Below are 19,613 nucleotides of genomic sequence, written 5' to 3'. Positions count from 1 at the left end.
GGACAGCCTCAATCTCTTGACCTCCCAGCCCCACCTCCCAAGTGCTGAGATTACAGATGTGAACCAGGCCTGGTTTAGGAGTGAGTGTGCTAATGAGTTAGTGTACACTCACCCACGTCAGATCCACTCCAACTGGAATGGAGGACATTTTCCTTACATTCCACATATAAAAATAATGTGTGCCCCTGGCCAGAAAAACCATAGTAGACACAGTAGAGAACATAGCAAACTGCCTTTCCTGGTGACTTCCTCTGAGAGACACCACTGGGCTAGGGGTGTGACTCAGAAGCATAGCACTTGCCTAGCTGGCAGGGTCACTGTTCAACCCACAGCACCAAGAAAAGAAGTAATCTCCACCATCATGTGTCCATCCTTCCAGAACAACCTCACATGTATAAGCATGCGTTTGTATAGCCTTATTTTGCACACATGGATGGAAAATACAAAAATAAGATATAACTTATTTACTCCACAAATTTTGTTATATAAACCTTTTTTTGGGGGGGTTGGTTTTTTTTTTTTGAGACAGGGTTTCTCTGTATTGTTTCGGAAGTTGTCCTGGAACTCGCTCTGTACACCAGGCTGGCCTCCCAAGTGCTGGGATTAACCAATGCCCAGCTATATAAACCCTTTTCAATCACAGAGTATCTTAGCATTCATGTGACAACATGAAAACTTCATTCACAAATAACTTGTCTGGAACTCAAACACCACTTCAGAGAATCATCGTTCTACGTCATTGGCCCCTGTATCTCTGGAAGGACCAGTCACCAAGTATTTCCAGCTTGGTTAACCGTCTGTGTCCTGTGTACTTTCTTTTGCTTCACTGGTTGAGTAGTTCCTTATTATATTTTTCCTCTGACAATGTAAGGACCAATCTTAGCAACAGCCAGAAAAAGAACAGACTTTGGGGGAGCCAGTGAGAAGGTTCAGTGGGTAAGGGCACTTGCTGCCAGGCTTGGTGACCTGAGTTCAATCCCCAGGATCCACTTAGGAGAGAGCCCATTCCAAGAAGTTGTCCTCAGACCTCTGTGGGTATGAATCTACACATATATATGTACACACACACACACACACACACGCACACACACGTGACTAAATGAAAAAAACAAATGTATAAAAGGAGAGTAGACTTTGAGCCACTGATGGCCATAGTAGTCTGTGGACAGGCTGCAAGTTAGCTCCCAGACACATGTCTAAAATGTCGTCAAGATACCAAGTGAGGTAGAACTTTTAAACTCGTTTTGTGAATTGCAAAGTTGAATGTAAACAATTATTACACAGCCAGGTGGTGGTGGCACACACCATTAATCCCAGCATTCGGGAAGCAGAGGCTGGTGGATCTTTGTGAGTTCAAGACCAGCCTGGTCTACAAAGCTACACAGAGAAACCCTGTCTCAAAAACAAAACAAACAAACAAAAAAGAACATGGGATATGGTACTCGAAGCCCAGTCAAAAGCCCAGGCCACTGGGAGTGCACTGTTGTCTCGCTAACTGGTCATGCTGTCACACTGCCTTCTGAATACTTAAGTTTCTAAGACTATACTTTGAGGGGTCGTTTCTATAGTTTGTCACTAGAGCAGTTTCTCTGACTGTGTAGTGTACCCAAGACCACAAGGAAAAGACAGCGTCCCCCTAAGCGTGAAGCTGGCTCTGTTGCGCCTCCTCCTCTTCCGCTCAGGGTCATCCTTCTCTTCCTTTGGGAGAGTGGGGGGAGGAAGTGTGGTTGGAGTGGATGGGGAAAATGTATGTCTTTGTGTGTAGACACAGATCTGTGCTGTTCTCAACCTGCTACTTTATATGCCGGGGAACGGAGAACAAGAGGGTACCGGCGCTCAGCCTGAGAAATGAACATCTGTGCCACACCCAGTCCTCCCAAGGTTCGTGGATCATTACAAAAAACAGCATCTTCTAGACAGCAAGGCAGCTGCATACATGAGCTCACAGTGGTTTAACAGCACATAGAAGACTTGTGCAAGCCCCAGCCTCCAAATCCCAGCATGGAGATGAGAGTTAGGCATCAAATCCCATCCCTAGCCATGGATCTATTAGCAACTGTTAGAGAGGAAGAGACAGTTTTGTGTAAGAGTAAAGCCCCTGAGAAGTCAACCACGCCCTAATGGAAGGCACACACCCAAAATGACGGGCAGCACGGATCTTGATGGGTTAAAAAAAAAAGGCATAGGTTGGGTGGGTAGGCAGGAGTGGACTAAGGAAGACGTGGAGAGATGAATATGATCAAAATATGTATAAAACTCTCAAAGAACTAATAAAAAGGTTTTTTTTTTTTTTAAAGAGAGACTGAGTGGTTAATAGACTCAGTGGTTAACAGGATTTGTTCTTGCAGAGGACCAAGGTTTGATTCCCAGTGCCCACACAGCACTCACATCATCTGTAATTCCAGTTCCAGGGGATCCACACCCTATCCTGACCTCCACAGGTGCCAGGCATGCGTGTGATACAGATACACACACCCAAGCAAAACACTCCTACACATGATTACCGTCTACTGATCTTATAGAGGATCAGAGTGCAGTCCCTAGCACCCAGGCCAGACAGCTCACAATCTCCCTGGAGACCTGTTCTCATATTGAATACCCACGTATGAATGCACACACACACATAACTAAAAATAGTGAAAAAGAAATTTCAAAAAGGCAAGGCACATGAATTATATAAGAGGAAGTAAAGCTGTTTGTTTTTCTAGTTTTAATTGTGTCACAGATCTTGTGTTTTGGTGGTGGGTAAGAGTATAAAATATACTCAAGCAGAACAGTGGTGCACGCCTTTAATCCCAGCACTGGGGAGGCAGAGGCAGGAGGATCTCTGTGAGTTCGAGGCCAGCCTCGTCTACAAAGTGAGTTCCAGGACAACCAGGGCTATTACACAAGAGAAACCCTGCCTTGGGGAAGGGTGAGGGGGGAAATGGGACTCATTTAAACTGGGCATGGTGGTACAGGCCTTTAATCCCAGTACTTAGAAGAAGGCAAATATCTGTGAGTTCAAGGTCAGCCTGGCCTATATAGTGAGTTCCAAGATGATGAAATGTCTCACAAAAAAGAAGATATAAAATATATTCAATACTGAAAGTGTAAAACTTAATGTGAAGTTCCACAACTTCCACTCCAAATGCTAACTCTTTAACTGTATAGAAGTTCTCTGAATTGTAGAGACATTGGATCTGGTGGTTTTTTTGTTTTGTTTGTTTTGTTTTGCTTTTTGAGACAGGGTTTCTCTGTATTGCTTTGGAGCCTGTCCTGCTGTCCTGGAACTCGCTTGGTAGATCAGGCTGGCTTCAAACTCACAGAGATCCACCCGTCTCTGCCTCCCGGGTACTGGGATTAAAGACGTGTGCTACCAACGCCCTGCTTTGTTTTGTTTTGTTTTGTTTTAGGGGTTTCTTGTTGTTTGGAGGGTGATTTTCGAGGCAGGGTTTCTCTGTGTAGCCCTGGATTTTTTTCATATATATGTGTGTATTTATGTATGTGTGTATGTATGTATGTATGTCAGGGCCTCCGCCATACTCCAGCCCTAGCATCATCACGTCCTCATAGAGACGTGACTTCAGGCCACACTGCAGAAATACCACCTCTTAAAATAGGAAGCAAGTTCCGAGAAAACAGACTTGCAGCTTATCAGCCTAGAGTAAATTACCAAGTCACTAGAGCTTGGACAATAGAGGGTAGACTGTGAAAGATAGGTTACCAGAGGGCACAGGATGACCTGCCCCTCCCTCTTGCCTGCCAGCGTCCTTGCAGCTGCAGTTAACGCCCCCATCCTTTCCCCTCCCCTCTTCCCCTATATAAATTCCTTTGGGATGAATAAAGGTTGTCGATTTGATCAGACTCCTGTCTTGTCCTTCCTCGTATCCCTTGTCCCCACCTTTCCCCTAGGTGTCCCCCAGTCCCCACGATGAACCATTTCTGGCCTCCACACACACATGTGCACATATCCATACAATATACACCCACATGAACAAATACACACAGGAAAAGGCATCAGAATCAGACTAAAAGATAGGCCCTATCAATGTCAATGTCTTAGTTACAATACTGTAATATACTTTTAGATGTTTCCACTGGAAGAAACCAGGTAAAGGCTAGAAGGGACCTCTGAGCTATTTTTACAACTTCTTACAATCTGTATTAAAAAAATAAACACATTTTAGAAAAACTGAATGTAAGATCTTGTCCTGAAACCTTGTAAGTAACATTAAAGGCAACCAACATCTACCAAGCAGACTGGCTCAGGAGTAGAATGTCGTCAGCCACAATTACTGGACAAGTTTCCACAGGCTGTGGGGTCCTTTCCAAACCATGATCAATCAGCTCTGAGATCTGTAGCTGTGATTAGGAAAGACTGTCAAGTTGACAGGCGGCTAATGTGACTACACCGATCATAAATCTTCAGTTATCTCAGACCATCTCATTAAAATCACCTACGGGCCATACATTCCTATAATCACTTCCTACATGGTACACACTGTGCAGTGTTAATTAGTTTATCAGACTGTAATACACTAACTCAACTATGCCTACTTCCTCCACAAACCATGGCTTGGGGCACAAAATGTACAGGCCCGCTATTCCCAGACCCAGGAGACTGAGGCAAGAGGATGAGAGCTCCAGGCTAGCCTGGGCTACATGAGAGCGCACCTTGAATTCCGCCCCATGTTTTGTTCAGCTCACGCTAACACCGAAAGCTGAGTCATGTCAGAAACAAGGCAGTAAGGACTTTCTGGAGGTAGGGATGGTTTTCCTTTCTGACTCAATATATTCAAAGAAGCTCAGACTTTTTATTTGTAGATGTGTGTAACAAAGTCCCTCAAATGCAGGAATTTAATCCATAAAGATTTCTATAGTCACTTGGTTTTATTTGTTAGTCACCCAAGACATTGTAACTCAGTGTGATTTACAATAGAGAGGTCAGGCTCTTGAGTGGGAAAAGCCAATGTGAACTGATGACGAACGGATCAGCTTACATGAAAACCCGTTAGAGTGTTCTGTGTCAATGGGCGGTGGTGGTGGTGCACGCCTTTAATCCCAGCACTCGGGAGGCAAAGGCAGGCGGATCTCTGTTAGTTCGAAGCCAGCCTGGTTTACAGAGTGAGTTCCAGGAACCCTGTCTTGAAAAGCCAGCCAAACAAACAAACAAACAAATAAGAGTGTTTTCAGGCAGTTGCCCACAGCAGCACTTTGGGAGTCTTCAGCATTGGAGCAAAGTACACGGTGAGTTCTCTATATCATATAGCTCTCAGGTAAGTTTACTAATACACAAGTCCTTACCAGGCTTGATGGCACACGCTGGAGACAGAGGTAGGTGGATCTTTGTGAGTCTGAGGTCAGCCTGGTCTGCAAAGGGAGTTCCAGGACATCCATAGCTACGTAGAAAACAGTGTCAGAAACTCAAAATCAAAACCAAACTATTCCCTTCAAATAAATATTTCAAAAGGCACCAATCAAAGCAGTAAAAGGACAAAGCAGGTACGTCCAGAGGTCAGCTAGGCTGTCTAAAAACACAACAGGGCTCCTCAAGACCCCAGAGCCACCAAGGACTCCTCAGGGTCAGTCATCTCGACAAGCTCAGAGGCCAGTTTAATCCGCAGAACTTCAGCAAAGCCGTCGCCAAACCAGCATGTGACGTGTGCTATGTCGACAGTGAAGAAGAAAAGGCGGTCCTGACAGAGCTTCCGTCGGTACACAGACCGAGGGTCTGCAGACAGCACAGCCTCGATGGCACACTTGGCTTCCTCTGTGGACTCAAAGTATCTAAACGACACCTGAGCGGCACCTGCAACGACAAAGCAGCCTGTGTTACACGCACATAGTCAGACCTGGAGTTGCAGCGTGAAACGGGCAGCTCCACGCGTCACATGAAAGGAACAGTCTGGAGACCTGCCCACTTCACAGACCTGCACCTCCACAACTTCTCTTCTACGGAACAAAATACTCAAGGTGCATTTTTCACGGGTTTCCAAAGCAGGTGAGGCAAACTTTCATTTCTGTCCACCAAATGCCATTCTTTCTAAGCTCAATCTATACTCTAACTTAGAAACTCTTGGCATTTCTTCATGGAAAAGACACTGTCAAGGAAACCAATGGCACTCCCAGTATTCTCGAAGCTGCCCACCACCCACCACAGACACCTTTAACTCCAGCACTTGAGAGGCAGAAGCAGGCACAGCTCTGTGAGTTTGAAGTCAGCCTGATCGACATAGAAAACTCCAGGTCATTTAATGCAGAGGGAAGGAGGAAGGACGGAGAACAAGGCATCCAAGCCCCACTGCTAGAAGCAGTGCCACACTCCTAACAGACAGAGTCCAGGACAGAAGCAGTGCCACACTCCTAACAGACGGAGTCCAGGACAGAAGCAGTGCCACACTCCTAACAGACGGAGTCCAGGACAAAACTTCAAAATACCCGCTAGAAGCAAGCCGGGCACCCTCACAGAGGCCCAGTCATCCTTTCAAGTGACAAAATCTACCAGGTGTATGCATTCTTTAACATACTTCAATTAAAAAAAATAAAGTGTATACGGGCAGCTGGAGAGATGGCTTAGTTAAGAGCACTCGTTTTGCAAAGGACTCAAATTCAGTTCCCAGCACCCATGTGGTAGCTGTCAACCATTCAAAAATCCAGGGGACCTAACACTCTAACACTCTAACACTCTAACACTCTCTTCTGACCTCCTTGGACACCAAGCGTACACATGGTGCACACACACCCACGCAGGCAAAACAATCATATGCATAGTAAAATACCTAATTCTTCTGTCTGTCTCTGTCTCTGTGTGTGTGTGTGTGTGTGTGTGTGTGTGTGTGTGTGTGTGTGTGTGTGTGTGTGTGTGTGTGTGTTTTAAGGGACTGGTGAGACAGCTCAATGAATAAAGGTGTCAGCTGCCAAGCCTGATAACCTGAGTTTAATACCCAGAAGTAGGAAAAAAGAACTGACTCTACAATTTCCTCTGAAATCCACGAAGGTACTATGGTGTACAGAGTGCAACACATACATACATACATACATACACACATACATACATACATACACACATACATACACACACACATACACACATACACACATACACACACACACACACACACACGATGAATGAATGAATGTATGTTTGGGGGCTTTTTTGTTTATTGTTTTTTATATTTTATTTATTTATTATATATACAGCCTCTGCCTGCATTCCAGAAGAGGGCACCAGATCTCATTCAAGGTAGTTGTGAGCCACCATGTGGTTGCCAGGAATTGAACTCAGGACCTCTGGAAGAGCAGTCAGTGTTCTTAACCTCTGAGCCATCTCTCCAGCCCCACTTTTTTGTTTTTATTGAGACAGGGCCTCTCTGTGTAGCCCTGGCTGTCCTGGAACTCACTCTGTAGACCAGGCTGGCCTCAAATTCACAGAGATCCGCCTGCCTCTGTCTCCCGAGTACTGGGATTAAAGGCGTGCGCCACCCTCGCTCAGAGGCCAAATGTTTTTAAGTGGCATATAAGCCCATGTGGCCTCATACCCTTGCTGCTGCCTCTGGGATCCTCATCAGTTCCCTGTGCGACATGGCCTCTCACTGTGCAATGGCTCTCCAGAGGCTGGCTTCCAGTCCCTGGTCAAGCTGACTCATTCCATCTCCCTGGCGTCTGCTCTGATGTGTCCTCAGTGAGGCCTCCTCTGCCGTCTATTCCCAAATGCAGCCTCTTACACTGCCCTTCTCCTATGTGCTGACACCAGTCCTTTCTAACGGGTATGTTTCCGCGTGCTTTGCACAGCAGCAGGCTGACCTCCTACGCCCTGAGCCTACGTCTCTCCAGCCATCAGAGGGCAAACTCACCGATGCTTTCCCACAGGCCAGAGCAGTGCTGGAGAGAGAGGCTCAGCGAACCACTGCACCGTAACAAGCGCATGTGCCTCTCGCCATGGCCACGCTGGCTGTTTCCGCTCAACCCTCTGGCTGTCTGCCATCTCCTTGGAAACCAGCTACTTTCTTGCTAGCATCCTCATTCCCACGTCTTAGCAGCTCCCAGCTTCCTTCACTCTCCATCTGCTGTGGACTGGGGAACCAAACAACACATGCTAAGCGCCATGTGTTAAATGGGCTCCAAAGCAGCCCTGTGGCCTTCCTGTGGCAGGAAGGGCATTCCTGTGGGGAGCACTATATCAGGAGGGGCGTCTCTCCCTGCCAGATCCTGGGGTCCCCTGACAGAAGGAAACAGGTAAGAAACTGAGCATATCCAAATATAGACCACGCACAACCCACAATTTGAATACTGTTAGAGAGGAGAACAGAGAAAGGCAGTAAGTAGAGCAGGAGAGACTGCTCAGTGGTTAGAGCACCTGCTGCTCATACAAAGGACTTGAACTTGGTGTTTACTGCCCATGTTGGGCAGCTCACAAATGCCTGTAACTCCAGCTCTAGGAGATCCAAAACCTCCCCATTTTACACTAGCTCCTACAAAAACATATACCCTCAAGACTGACACGCATGCATGCATGTGATTAAAATAAAATAAACATTAACTAAATGAATGAAAGATAAGGGGTGCAGGTCATGGGTGTCTCCTGAGGCAGCAGCCACTTTCCACAGATGCCTTCCGAGCACCAGGACTAACCACCAACTAAACAGCTGTCAAACAGAAAGGGTCATGTGATAGTGCACCCAGAGTTTATAATCCAGGGGCTGGAGAGATGGCTCAGCAGTTAAGAGCACTGGCTGCTCTTCCACAGGTTCTGAGTTCAATTCCCAGCAACTACATGGTGGCTCACAGTCATATATAATGGAATCTGATGCCCTCTTCTGGTCTGCAGGCGTATATGCAGATAGAGCAAGATAGAGCACCATATTCATAAATTTTAAAAACTATTTAAAAAGCTGGGCAGCAGTGGTACATGCCTTTAATACCAGCATTCGGGAGACAGAGGCAGTCTCTGAGAGCAGGGTCCCAGAGCCAGCCCGGTCTCTAGAATGAGTTCCAAGACAGGCTCCAAAGCTACACAGAGAAACCCTGTCTTGAAAAACCCAAGGGGGAAAAATTGAGGGGGGCAGTAATCTGGAGAGATGGCTCAGTGGTTAAGAGCACTGACTACTCCTCCAGAGGACCCGGGTTCAATTCCCAGCAACCACATGACAGCTCACAACTGTCTGAAACTCCAGTTCCAGGGGACCTGACACTCTTACACAGACATATATGCAGGCAAATTAATACAAAAAGTAATAAATTATAAAAAAAGTAAAAAGTCGGCCCAACCTAGGAGTCCTTAGGTGAGGTCAGTGCTGAGTTTGGAGACTGGGCGACAAGGAAGTGAGAGTCCTGTGTCAAGCTCGGGTACCTCAAAGTCCCAAGAATGTAATGGTGGCCCTGGATAGGGAGCAGGATCCAGACCTGCTAAACATTGACAATGAGCTCGGGACCGTCTGGCCCCGCCTCTGCCTTGCCACCTCCCGCCAGTGATGCCTTAGCCGGGTGGCCCTGCCAGGCTTGCTTGGGTCTGATGGGCGTGCCTGGCTCTTTCTGAGCCTGGGTGTGCTTGTGCTGTCTTCCTGGGGTGTGATGGGGCCAACGATGTGCCCAAGGAGAAGAACAGAGAGCCTGGAGGAGACTTCCCGAGAGACGCCCTTGACAAGAATGGGAAGACATAAAACTCATGTGGAGGTTCTAGCTCTGTACAGAGTGGGAAACTGAGGCCTGGAGCAGGCAAGGAACTGGCGGCCTCTGAGGGTCTTCATGTACTACATGGGGACAGCAAAAAGCGAGGGTCCAGAGGCCTCGGGTGACCCTGTAGGTGTTCTGTGGGACGCTCCCCTTGGGCAGATTCTGAGGGGACTTGCTTTCAGAGGTGTGCTGAGTGCAGAGACCCACCATCCTTTCTAGAGTAGCCGAAGCTGTGATCCTGGTGGCCTAGGAGGATCACTCAGGGTCCTCCATGCTGTCGTCCCTCGGGCCTACAGTGGACATTACTGTGGTCTCAGCCACAGCATTGCTACCCCGGTTTCTAAAGTCCACGGTGTGCTGGGACTTGCCATCCAGATCCCCCTGGGGTCAGACTGGAGGTGCAGGCTGCTGCTGCGGAGCCCCACAAAGCCATGCCTGGCCCACAGAACGATGAGGATACGGTAGAGGACACGCTCTGTGGTCTCTGGCTCCAGGGATGAGACACACTGTCACAGGTCTGTCCTCTGGGTCCTTCCGCACTTCAGGAAGTGAACCCTTCTTCCGGTCCCAAGCCTCGTAGTCCCCCCCAGTTTCCTCCATTCACATCCTCTTCCTCACGGCATCTGCTCAGGCCCCTCTGCTCCTGGGTAAAGGCCACCTGCCCCTGGCCCACGTGAGCTGGTCCTGTAACCCAGCCTGCGTCTCCCGCCCCCTGCAGCAGCTTCCCTGGTCTTCCCTGACCCTTCTTCCTCTTCCCAGAGCTGTCTGTTTGTCCACTACTACCCCAGGGCCCTTGCACCAGCGACTCCCTCTGCTTGGGTTTCCTTCCCTCAGCCGTTCCTCGGTCTTTCTCCTGGCGCTCACGTCTCTGCTCCAGTCTAACCTCCCATAGGCCATCTTTGACAGTGGAGTGCAGGACTGTGAGGAGGGTGAGGGCCTGGTACCCTAGCAGGTGGATGCTCAATAAACACTTGCTGAATGAAAAAAAAGTAAAACGTCACACTGCTGGGCGGTGGTGGCACACACCTTTAATCCCAGCGCTCAGGAGGCAGAGAGAGGCAGGCAGATCTCTGTGAGTTTGAGGTCAGCCCGGTCTACAGAGAGAGTTCCAGGACTGGCTCCACAGCTACTAGAAAACTCAGTCTCAAAGAAAAAAAAAAACAGTCACACTGGCAAATATTCCATATATAACTGTTTTCAGAAGTATCGATCCTAGCCAGATTTCATTATGAAGAAAAGCTTGTCTTTGACTGGGTCCGTAGCTAACATGCCCAGGCTCTGGTCCCCAGCACAGTGAGAACCAATACGAAACACAGGAAGGAGAGCCCATCTCTCCCTCGGGCCTAGGAGACCCCAGGCTCCCTAGCTTACCTCCTGGACTGAGCTTCCTCAGGTCCAGCTCTGCATGAGGAGTAAACCGGACGTGTAAAGAGGCTGCAGGGGCCTCCTTCACCCAGGTGGGGACCACACTGCAGGTCACTCTGCCAGTTGTCCCGGCATGGCAGGAAGGCCACGGTGTCCCTGCACTGCTCCCCTGCGGGACCAAGGCAAGGTCCATGCTCCTTGACCTCTCTGTGCCTTCGTCCAGAAAGCTCTTCAGGTCCTGTGGGCCAACCTGCTCTTCAGCCACACCCATACCGTCACTTCTGCTTGACTCCAGCGCCAAACCGACCGTCCTCTCTCCATCCTCAAGCAAAGTGTGCGGGGCTTCTGCACTGTCTCTGGACTTCTGGGAGTTTCCTTCTGCGGTTCTGTCTTCAAGGCACTGCAGGTTCTCCTCAGTGCCTGGGCCCTGCTGGGCTTTCCCACACCCTGAGAGCAGCCGCTGGTCACAAGTGTCAGCTGTGCCATCAGACTGGGATGCAGGCCTCAGCTGGTGGTGGTTACTCTGCACATTCAAGGCCCCCAAAGGCTCCTCGCTCCGCGGTGAGTCGTAGTCAGCAATGTAGGGCTTGATGTCCAGCACAGGTGTGCCATGTATCATGTCAATTCCAGACAGGTATACAGCGCCACCTGAAGGGGATAAAGATCCTCTTATGTGTTTACGGGGATAGATTATCCCCTAAGTCTCTCTCCAAACACCTGCTCGCACCTCACTGAGCCACTTACACTATTCTGCCTGGAAAACACACCGTCACCTGCCAAGCTCCCACTCCTCAAGGCTCACACAGAACGCATCACTTACAAACCTTCCTGGCTCTTCTTCTGGGTTCCACGGAGGCATAGTGTATAAACCTCCACTCAAGCCTTTTCATACAGAAGGACAATGGCTTACCGATGTCTCTGTGCCTTGACAGTGAGCAGGGCTCCCGGAACACATGCTGTGGTTACTCATCTTTGCATCACTCCTAGGTTCATGCCAGATCTCAGCATGTCACCAAGACCAATGTGTGTTTCCAATGTGGCAAGCAGACTTTAGGGGGCCTGACATGCTCCCCAACGGGGTGCTTATGCCCCGTGTAACCCATTCTCTGAGTTCAACTTAATCTAAGCCAAAAAATATGGCAAAAGAGTTCTGATACCCTCCAGTGATGATTTCCATATAGGTCTCCTTGCTGGCCACAGACTCAACCTGACTGACTCTCGCTGCAGCCCCGTGAAGTGCACAGGCAGACTAGGAAAGCCCAGGTGCCAAGCAGCCATGAGATGCCCTAGAAATACGGGCAGCGCTCAGGACCTGAGGGTGCCCCCAGACAACACAGGCACAAAGGTGGGGCCCTCAGTCCTGCACCTATGAGGAAATGAATTCTATAACAACCTCACTCCAGAGAACCAGCAAAGAAGAGCTCATCCCACTGACCCCTGGAAAAGTTTTAAACACACCATCAATGTGTGCTGCATAAAGGATATACTTTGGGTCATTTTGTTACACAGAGCCAGAAATACGTCCATGAAGACTCAAAAAAGTGCAGGGCACAAGACCCTACAACTAAATATTAAGCCAGCTCTCCAGCAGCCCACTTGCAGAGTCGTTGTCTACTTCCTGCTACGGGCACGGAGTCTCCCTCTCCTGACTCTGGAACACTGAATGAATGAGAACCAAAACACAGCATGTGCTCACATTGATTGTGACTCTATTTAAGAAAAACACAATTGCACTGGGTGCTGGTGGCACACAACTTTAATCCCAGCACTCAGGAGGCAGAGGCAGATGGATCTCTGTGAGTTCGAGACCAGCCTGGTCTACTGAGCGAGTTCCAGGACAGCCTCCAAAACAATACAGAGAAACCCTGTCTCAAAAAACCAAAAAAAAAAAAAAAAAAAAAAAGAAAGAAAATGTTCTGGTGCTGGTGTCCAATGTGATAAGCCAAATTAAGAACCAGGTGGAGAAGCAATTGAGTATGCTGAAAACCAACCAAACAACTGAGCACAATTCGGCAGAGTTCAGGGCCCAGGAAGAACAAGACAGCCTCTTGACTAGTTAGCCCAAGGTCCTGAAGAGCACTGAAGACCCGGTGTGTACGATCCTCAGCAACAACAGCGCTGTAGAGTCAGAGAGGCAGGCGCCATGCTTCCATCCACCTCAGGAGCATGTGGTCAAGATGCAGCCTGGAACGGGCTCCCTACTCCAATCCATGTTGTCATCTTCTGCCTCTCCAACAGAAACTTGGTCCGTTATTCAAAAGTGAGACGCTCTGTGAGCGTGGGTGGAACTCAGCTGGCAGAATGCTTACCTACTACGCCCTGAGCTCAACCCCAGCACCATGTAAACTGAGTGTAATCACAGAAGTTCAGGGACGTCTTTGGTCCTATGGATCTATATGGATTTGAGGGTCAACCTGGATACCTGACACCCTGTATCAAAAACAACAAGACAAAAGCCAGGGCTCTCTGAAAACGTCTGCCTAGGTCACACCTGAGCACAGTTGAAACCAATCCCATATTCTACATGTGATGCAACATCCCAGGCCACCAACACCGCACAGCGGATGGCCTACACTGCAGCCCAAATGCCTCTCTCCTTCCGGCTGCACAGAGATGGAATGACGCCACTCTTCTCCTGCTTTCCAGAAATGCATGTACAACGGGGCACTCTGCATCGCAACCAAAAACAGTCAACAGGTTTTAACCATCTTGCATTTCCTACGTCCCAAGTCTTAAAGAATGCTATTACTAATCTAATGACCACACAATGCATGAGTCTTTAAAAACAGCACTGGATTTTTTTTATTGCAGAGCGTTAAAAAGCTCTGAGCACCTTCTAAGAGCTGGTCTGCAGTGTTTCCAGTGCTGACACCCTTTCAACCACGGCACATCCCTACATGTCTGAGGACATGAACAGCAGCTAACAGTGAATTCTAAACTGATTTCATGAGACTTTTAAGAGTGAGACAGGAGGGTGGTGGTGGCACACGCCTTTAATCCCAGCACTCAGGAGGCAAAGGCAGGTGGATCTCTGTGAGTTTGAGGCCAGCCTGGTCTATAAGAGCTAGCTCCAGGACAGCCTCCAAAGCCACAGAGAAACCCTGTCTTGAAAAAAAAGGGTAAGACAGGACAGGTCAAAGTAGAAGTGAGCGAGCGACCTTCCCCTGCCCAGCGCGGCCAGGCCAGCATCAGTGAAGTGAGTGAGCGACCTTCCCCTTGCCCAGCATCACCAGAGTGAAATGAGGGAGTTACCTTCCACCTTCTCCAGTCTGGCCAGGGTCAGTCCTATTGCATTAGGGCGATGTGGGCTCCTTGTGGAGAACACGCCAGTCTTTGCCCCATTCAGCCTTGGCGGCTGCACTTTTGCCTTGTAGCTCAAATGGCCGTTTTTGTGGAAAACAAACAAAATCCTATTGAAAATAAACCAAACCACTTGTTTAAGAAGAGGGTAAGTTATTTTAGCACAATGATTTCAGAAGGGAATGTAATCCCCCACTAATTAACAGAAAGAATAGTTTCTATTGAATTTTTTAGTCACAGAAAATGAGTCCTCCCTCTGTCCTTGTGGGAAGAGTGGCATCTCCACATGCTCCGTACTCAACACAAAGACGGGCATACGGCAGGAAGTTATCAGACTGTACATGGCCAAGTGAACACCACTCCCAAGTGCCTGCTGTTTGCCATGTAGTATGCTAACATTTTCCAAATACGCAAACAGTCGGGTGGTGGTGGCACACGCCTTTAATCCCAGCACTCGGGAGGCAGAGGCAGGCGGATCTCTCTGAGTTCGAGGCTGGGCTGGACCGACAGCCTCCAAAACAATACAGAGAAACCCTGTCTCGTAAAAACAAAAAACAAAACAACAACAACAAAAAAAACCAAATACGCAAACAATCAAATTGGGTAAAAGAATCCATACCTAATCCATAATCATACCGATAAGGGTGACAATGATGGCAGCCTCCAAAGCTGCCTTCAACTGACATACTTTCTCAGTGCCCAAACTACACTTCTAACTACAAAACAACTTACCAAACATGAGAAAACTGTTCTAGGCCCATCAAGGAATGTTCTGGATTATTAAAGATGCTCTTTCTGATCTTCAAACAGGCTCTGGAGTTCCTACAAATGGATGGCTGCCTTGGAGTACCATTCTTGGCTGAGAAACATGATTCCAAGTAGCCTATTGGCTCAGTTAAAAGATTTCCTATGGAAGAAAATTGGATAAGATTACTCAAAAGGCCAAAGATGTAAGAAAACACGTTTTGTATTGATGTCATAGTTCTAAAGTCTAGGTACAACACAACCACTAAAAACATGTTTAAATACGGAGTCCTGCTAGTAGCTCAGGCCAGCCTTGAACTCATGAGTCTCTGGCATCAGTCCCATCCCCCAGCTGTTGGAATCACAACTGTGTGCCAGCATACCCACCTCAATTCTTATTTATAACTACATAATCACATAAGTTGTTTTTAATATAACAAATGTGTTGATCATATGCTGAGGTAGAAAATTATAATTTATATTTATAATTACTTGCTTGTATGTTCTTTGACGAGACATTCCAGATCTCCATTTTACCTCATTTATATTAAATCTGTCTTATTATGCCAGGCGTTGGTGGCGCACGCCTTTATTCCCAGCACTCGGGAGGCAGAGGCAGGCGGATCTCTGTGAGTTCGAGGCCAGCCTGGTCTACAGAGTGAGTTCCAGGACAGCCTCCAAAACAATACAGAGAAACCCTGTCTCGAAAAACAAAAACAAAAAAAAATCTGTCTTATTAGCACAACCAGTAAGTCCACAAATCACAGATTGTCTCTCACTGAACATTTCCTTGCTTTTTATTTACAAAAACTCTATTACTTAATCACAAAAAGAGCCGGGCGTTGGTGGCACACGTCTTTAATCCCAGCACTCCGGAGGTAGAGGCAGGCGGATCTCTGTGAGTTTGAGGCCAGCCGGGTCTACAAAGTGAGTTCCAGGACAGCCTCCAAAGCTACAGAGAAACCCTGTCTCGAAAAAACAAAACAAACAAACAAAAAAACAAAAACAAAAAACGAAACAACAAAAAAAAAAAACCTTATACACAGAAAGGATTATATGCAGCATGTATGTAAGTTGAAGTATGATACACCCAGCAGCCACCCCAACCACAGAGCCACTAACTGCTCACATCTCTGCAGGCCGCTTCGTCACCATCTGCCTCCTTCCAATCTGACCACATGTGCTTCTGAGTCTAAACAACACTGCATTTACTCTGAATTCTACAAAAGCAGACACCACAGTGTAAACCATCTTCCGACACTGGCTTTTTCTGCCCTTCTATATTGTGTGTGTTTCCGACAGCTTTCACGGTTTTTCTAAGTGTGTTTTCGGGTACTGCTGTATTATTTGATTTTTTTGTTGTTGTTGCTGTTGTTTTCTGATCCTCATCCATGATCCCGTGGAAGAGGATTAAAGACAGGAAACTAGGGCCAAATGACAGCGTCAGCCACCACGTCCAAGCTCCCTGCAGCTCCCTAAGAGACCATAAGACGCACGTGACCAAGCAAGCTGCTGGGCCGGGACGAAGGCCAGGCCACACCCCCGCGTGCCAAGAACGTAAGACGTCACTCCCGTTGGCCTCGGCACGTCACGTGATCGCGGGGACACATGACCCTCACTTTGGCGGCAAGGACGGGAACACCCATCCGTCAATTCGCGTTCTTCTCGGGGCGGAAGCCGGCCGCTGAGCATGCCGCCGCTCCGGGCGCAGGCCGTGCGGCCTCCCATGATTTACCTGTCTCCAGGGCGGGCTGAGCACACCCGCACGGGGCCGCAGGCGCGCAAGGCCGCCGCTCCGCCACGCCGCGCATGGCTGCGAGCCTCGGAATCGTCTACGCGCCGCGCGCGGCTCTCCACTTCCGCTTCCGCCCCGTAGGCCTGGGCGCCTGCGCAGTAGCCGCTCGGTGCCGGGTTTTGGAGGCCGCCTTCCGTGGGCGCGGGGAAGCCGTGCGTGCGGCTCACCTTCCAGCGTTGAGCGGCGCTGGCGCCCTTGAGACAGCCTGCAGTGTGCCCTCCGGAGATGCTCCCTTGAATTAGGAGCGGACCCCGCGGCCAGAGGGTGACCCAGAGTTTCCCAGGGAGCTGGTGTGGCTGTCAGTGATCACACGCCAAAGGGACTGGGGTCGGGGTTTTGGTTTTACATTTATGTGTGCGTCCGGTGACAGAGCGGGACCCGGCTCTCTCCTATCACCCGTGGCTCCGGGAATCAGACTCGGCTCTTCAGTGTTACCCACAGAGCCGGAGAACTGGAGGTTAAATGTTTAAAATCCTTCTTGGGCGAGGGCTATGTTTACCACCCTGCTCCATTTTTTTTTCAGTAATAGCTATTTGTCGGGAAAGAATCCCAAGAGAATCAAGGTGGTGCATGTTACAGTCAGCGTAGGCGAGGAGTTAATAATTGGGGACGACGTTTCTTGGGCCCCAAACCACCGAAACCAAAATGAGAGTAAAGAGGCAGCGCGCACATCGGAAAGCTGGGGCCAGCAAGAATTGTACTTTAATCTTGTGCAATACCCACTTGTCCCTGCACCAACTGCCTGTGCTTTTACCGCTTGTAAGAGTCTTTTCAACCAAACCCTTGCATACATGATTGTTTCAGACATTTCAAAATCTTGTTGGTTTAGAAAGAAGCTGGGGGGGGCAGGGCGGGGATCCACCTCACATCACCTGTACCATAGATGCTAAAAATATACAAGTCTACAGATTAAAGCCTAACCAAGAAAAGCAGTTCCTTCTAAATTCGTTGTCACTGACTAGCAAGACACTAGTAGGAAATAACCAGTATTAAGAGGCGGGTTTTAAAGAGGAAATTGTGGGTTTTTCTAAGAGTTAAAACTGATACTGTGTCCTTTATCAGGAGTTTTGTACATGAAACTTGCAAAAGACCTTTTTTTTCCTTTTTTCGTTTGGGAGATACTGGTCTAACTGGAGGAACAAGTTTGAGAACCATTGGGCAAAATCTGCACGCTTCAAAAATGAGCTGATTACGCGCAACTGCCACTAGTCGGCGCTAAAAGGCATTTGTCCTCCAGAAAGACATGGTCTTGATAACCATACCAAAAGTGTAAGTACCAGTTGTGCCAACTATTGAAACTCAGAGCAGACTTGGAGACACTAGACCTAGGAATCTGTCTTTAAAAACAAACTAACGGGGGGGGAGCGGAGCAATGACTCAGCAGTTAAAAGCACTTCTGAGGATCCAGGCTGGATTCCCGGTGCCCAGCTCACATCGGGCAGTCATTCCACTTGCACAGGATCTGGTGCCCTCTTCTGGCCTCCACGGGCACCTGCACACACACACACAAAATTAAAAGACGGGCTTGGCGGCTCTTGCTTTTAATCCCAGCAGTAGGGAGGCTGAGGTGGCCTGATCTCTGAGTAGGAGGCCAGCCAGGGCCACACATAACACAATTTTTTTTTTTCAAATCTTCAGATGTAGCCCCGGCACACCCAGGCTCCTTCCTGCCACAAGGAGGCAGCAGCTCAAAGTGGAACTACGGTGGATTCTTGGGGAATTCTAATGCATGGCCTCAAAGCTCTAAACCAACAATAACACAGTAATAACTTGATTCACAGGGTGTCTAGATGTAGTTAAGAAAGTAGTATGAGCCGGGCGTTGGTGGCGCACGCCTTTGATCCCAGCACTAGGGAAGCAGAGGTAGGCTGATCTCTGTGAGTTCGAGACCAGCCTGACCTACAAGAGCAAGTTCCAGGACAGCCTCCAAAAACCCACAGAGAAACCCTGTCTCGAAAAAAAAAAATAGTATGAAGTTATAGGGAATGGTGAAGGGAAACAGGACAAGGGGCTGGGGAGTCGGCTCACTGGGTAAGGCCCTTGCCACGCAAGTGAGGGACTGGAGCTTGGGTACCAGCACCATGTAAATGCTGGGTAGGATAGTGGTCTGCAGGAGGTAGAGACGAGCAATTCCTAGAACAAGCTGGTTAGATCAAGTGTTACCTCTGGGTTCAAGTGAGAGACCCTGCCTGAAAACATAGATGGAGACCAGTGGAGGAAGGCAAACATCACATGGGCGCCCGTGAACCCACACAACTCACTGATATCCAAGAACACACACATACTATTTTAAAAAGTGGACTGGGCATGTAGCTAGGTTGGAAGAGTGCCTAGTGTGTACAAAGACCTTGGTTCAAGTCCTAGCACTTCATAAAGCCAAGCATGATGATACATGCTTGCAAGTTGAGTTTCAGACCAGCCTGGACTATGTCTTCAAAACGATAAATGATAACAGGAAAACCTGAGTGGTTAAGAGCACTTGTTGCTCTTACAGAAGATCTAGGTTCAATTCCCAACGCACTCATGGACAGGCATAACTCCCCAGAAGTGCAGTTCTAAAGGGTCTGTTGCTGTCTTCTGTGGGTGCACAGATGTACATTTGGGAAACATACATAAAATTTTAACTATTTAGGACCTTAGAACATAGGCCATTCAAAAAGCAAATATACCCATGCCTAGATGTCACCCCAGGCAGAACCCTGAGTCCTGAGCACCTGTATGCTCACAGGCTCTCAGTGAGGGGTGGGTTTGCCTT

General features: G+C 48.4%; 1 protein-coding gene and 1 pseudogene across 2 annotated transcripts; one reads left to right on the top strand and one right to left on the bottom strand.

Moving 5' to 3' along the window:
• The first annotated feature begins 1,537 nt into the window (after nucleotides 1-1,537).
• LOC121139086 lies at nucleotides 1,538-1,737 on the top strand (annotated as a pseudogene).
• A 3,120-nt stretch (nucleotides 1,738-4,857) lies between these two features.
• Nucleotides 4,858-16,927, bottom strand: Trmo (tRNA methyltransferase O). Of its 2 annotated transcripts, none has more exons than XM_040738768.1 (5): nucleotides 16,799-16,927; nucleotides 15,052-15,226; nucleotides 14,272-14,429; nucleotides 11,026-11,667; nucleotides 4,858-5,791 (listed from the first exon to the last, which is right to left on the bottom strand). In XM_040738768.1, the coding sequence occupies exons 1-5, from the start codon at nucleotides 16,872-16,874 to the stop codon at nucleotides 5,532-5,534; spliced, it is 1,311 nt and encodes a 436-aa protein (XP_040594702.1). In that variant the 5' UTR covers nucleotides 16,875-16,927; the 3' UTR covers nucleotides 4,858-5,531. The 2 variants fall into 2 exon arrangements, with proteins under 2 accessions (XP_040594702.1, XP_040594706.1); XM_040738772.1 differs by lacking the exon at nucleotides 16,799-16,927 and adding an exon at nucleotides 16,193-16,564.
• Nucleotides 16,928-19,613: the final 2,686 nt, after the last annotated feature.

The sequence above is a fragment of the Mesocricetus auratus genome, unplaced genomic scaffold, assembly GCF_017639785.1.
Source record: "Mesocricetus auratus isolate SY011 unplaced genomic scaffold, BCM_Maur_2.0 Super-Scaffold_6730, whole genome shotgun sequence".
NCBI lineage: Eukaryota > Metazoa > Chordata > Mammalia > Rodentia > Cricetidae > Mesocricetus > Mesocricetus auratus.
Note: the sequence above shows the minus strand (reverse complement) of the source record. Positions and strands in the feature narration are given on the sequence as shown.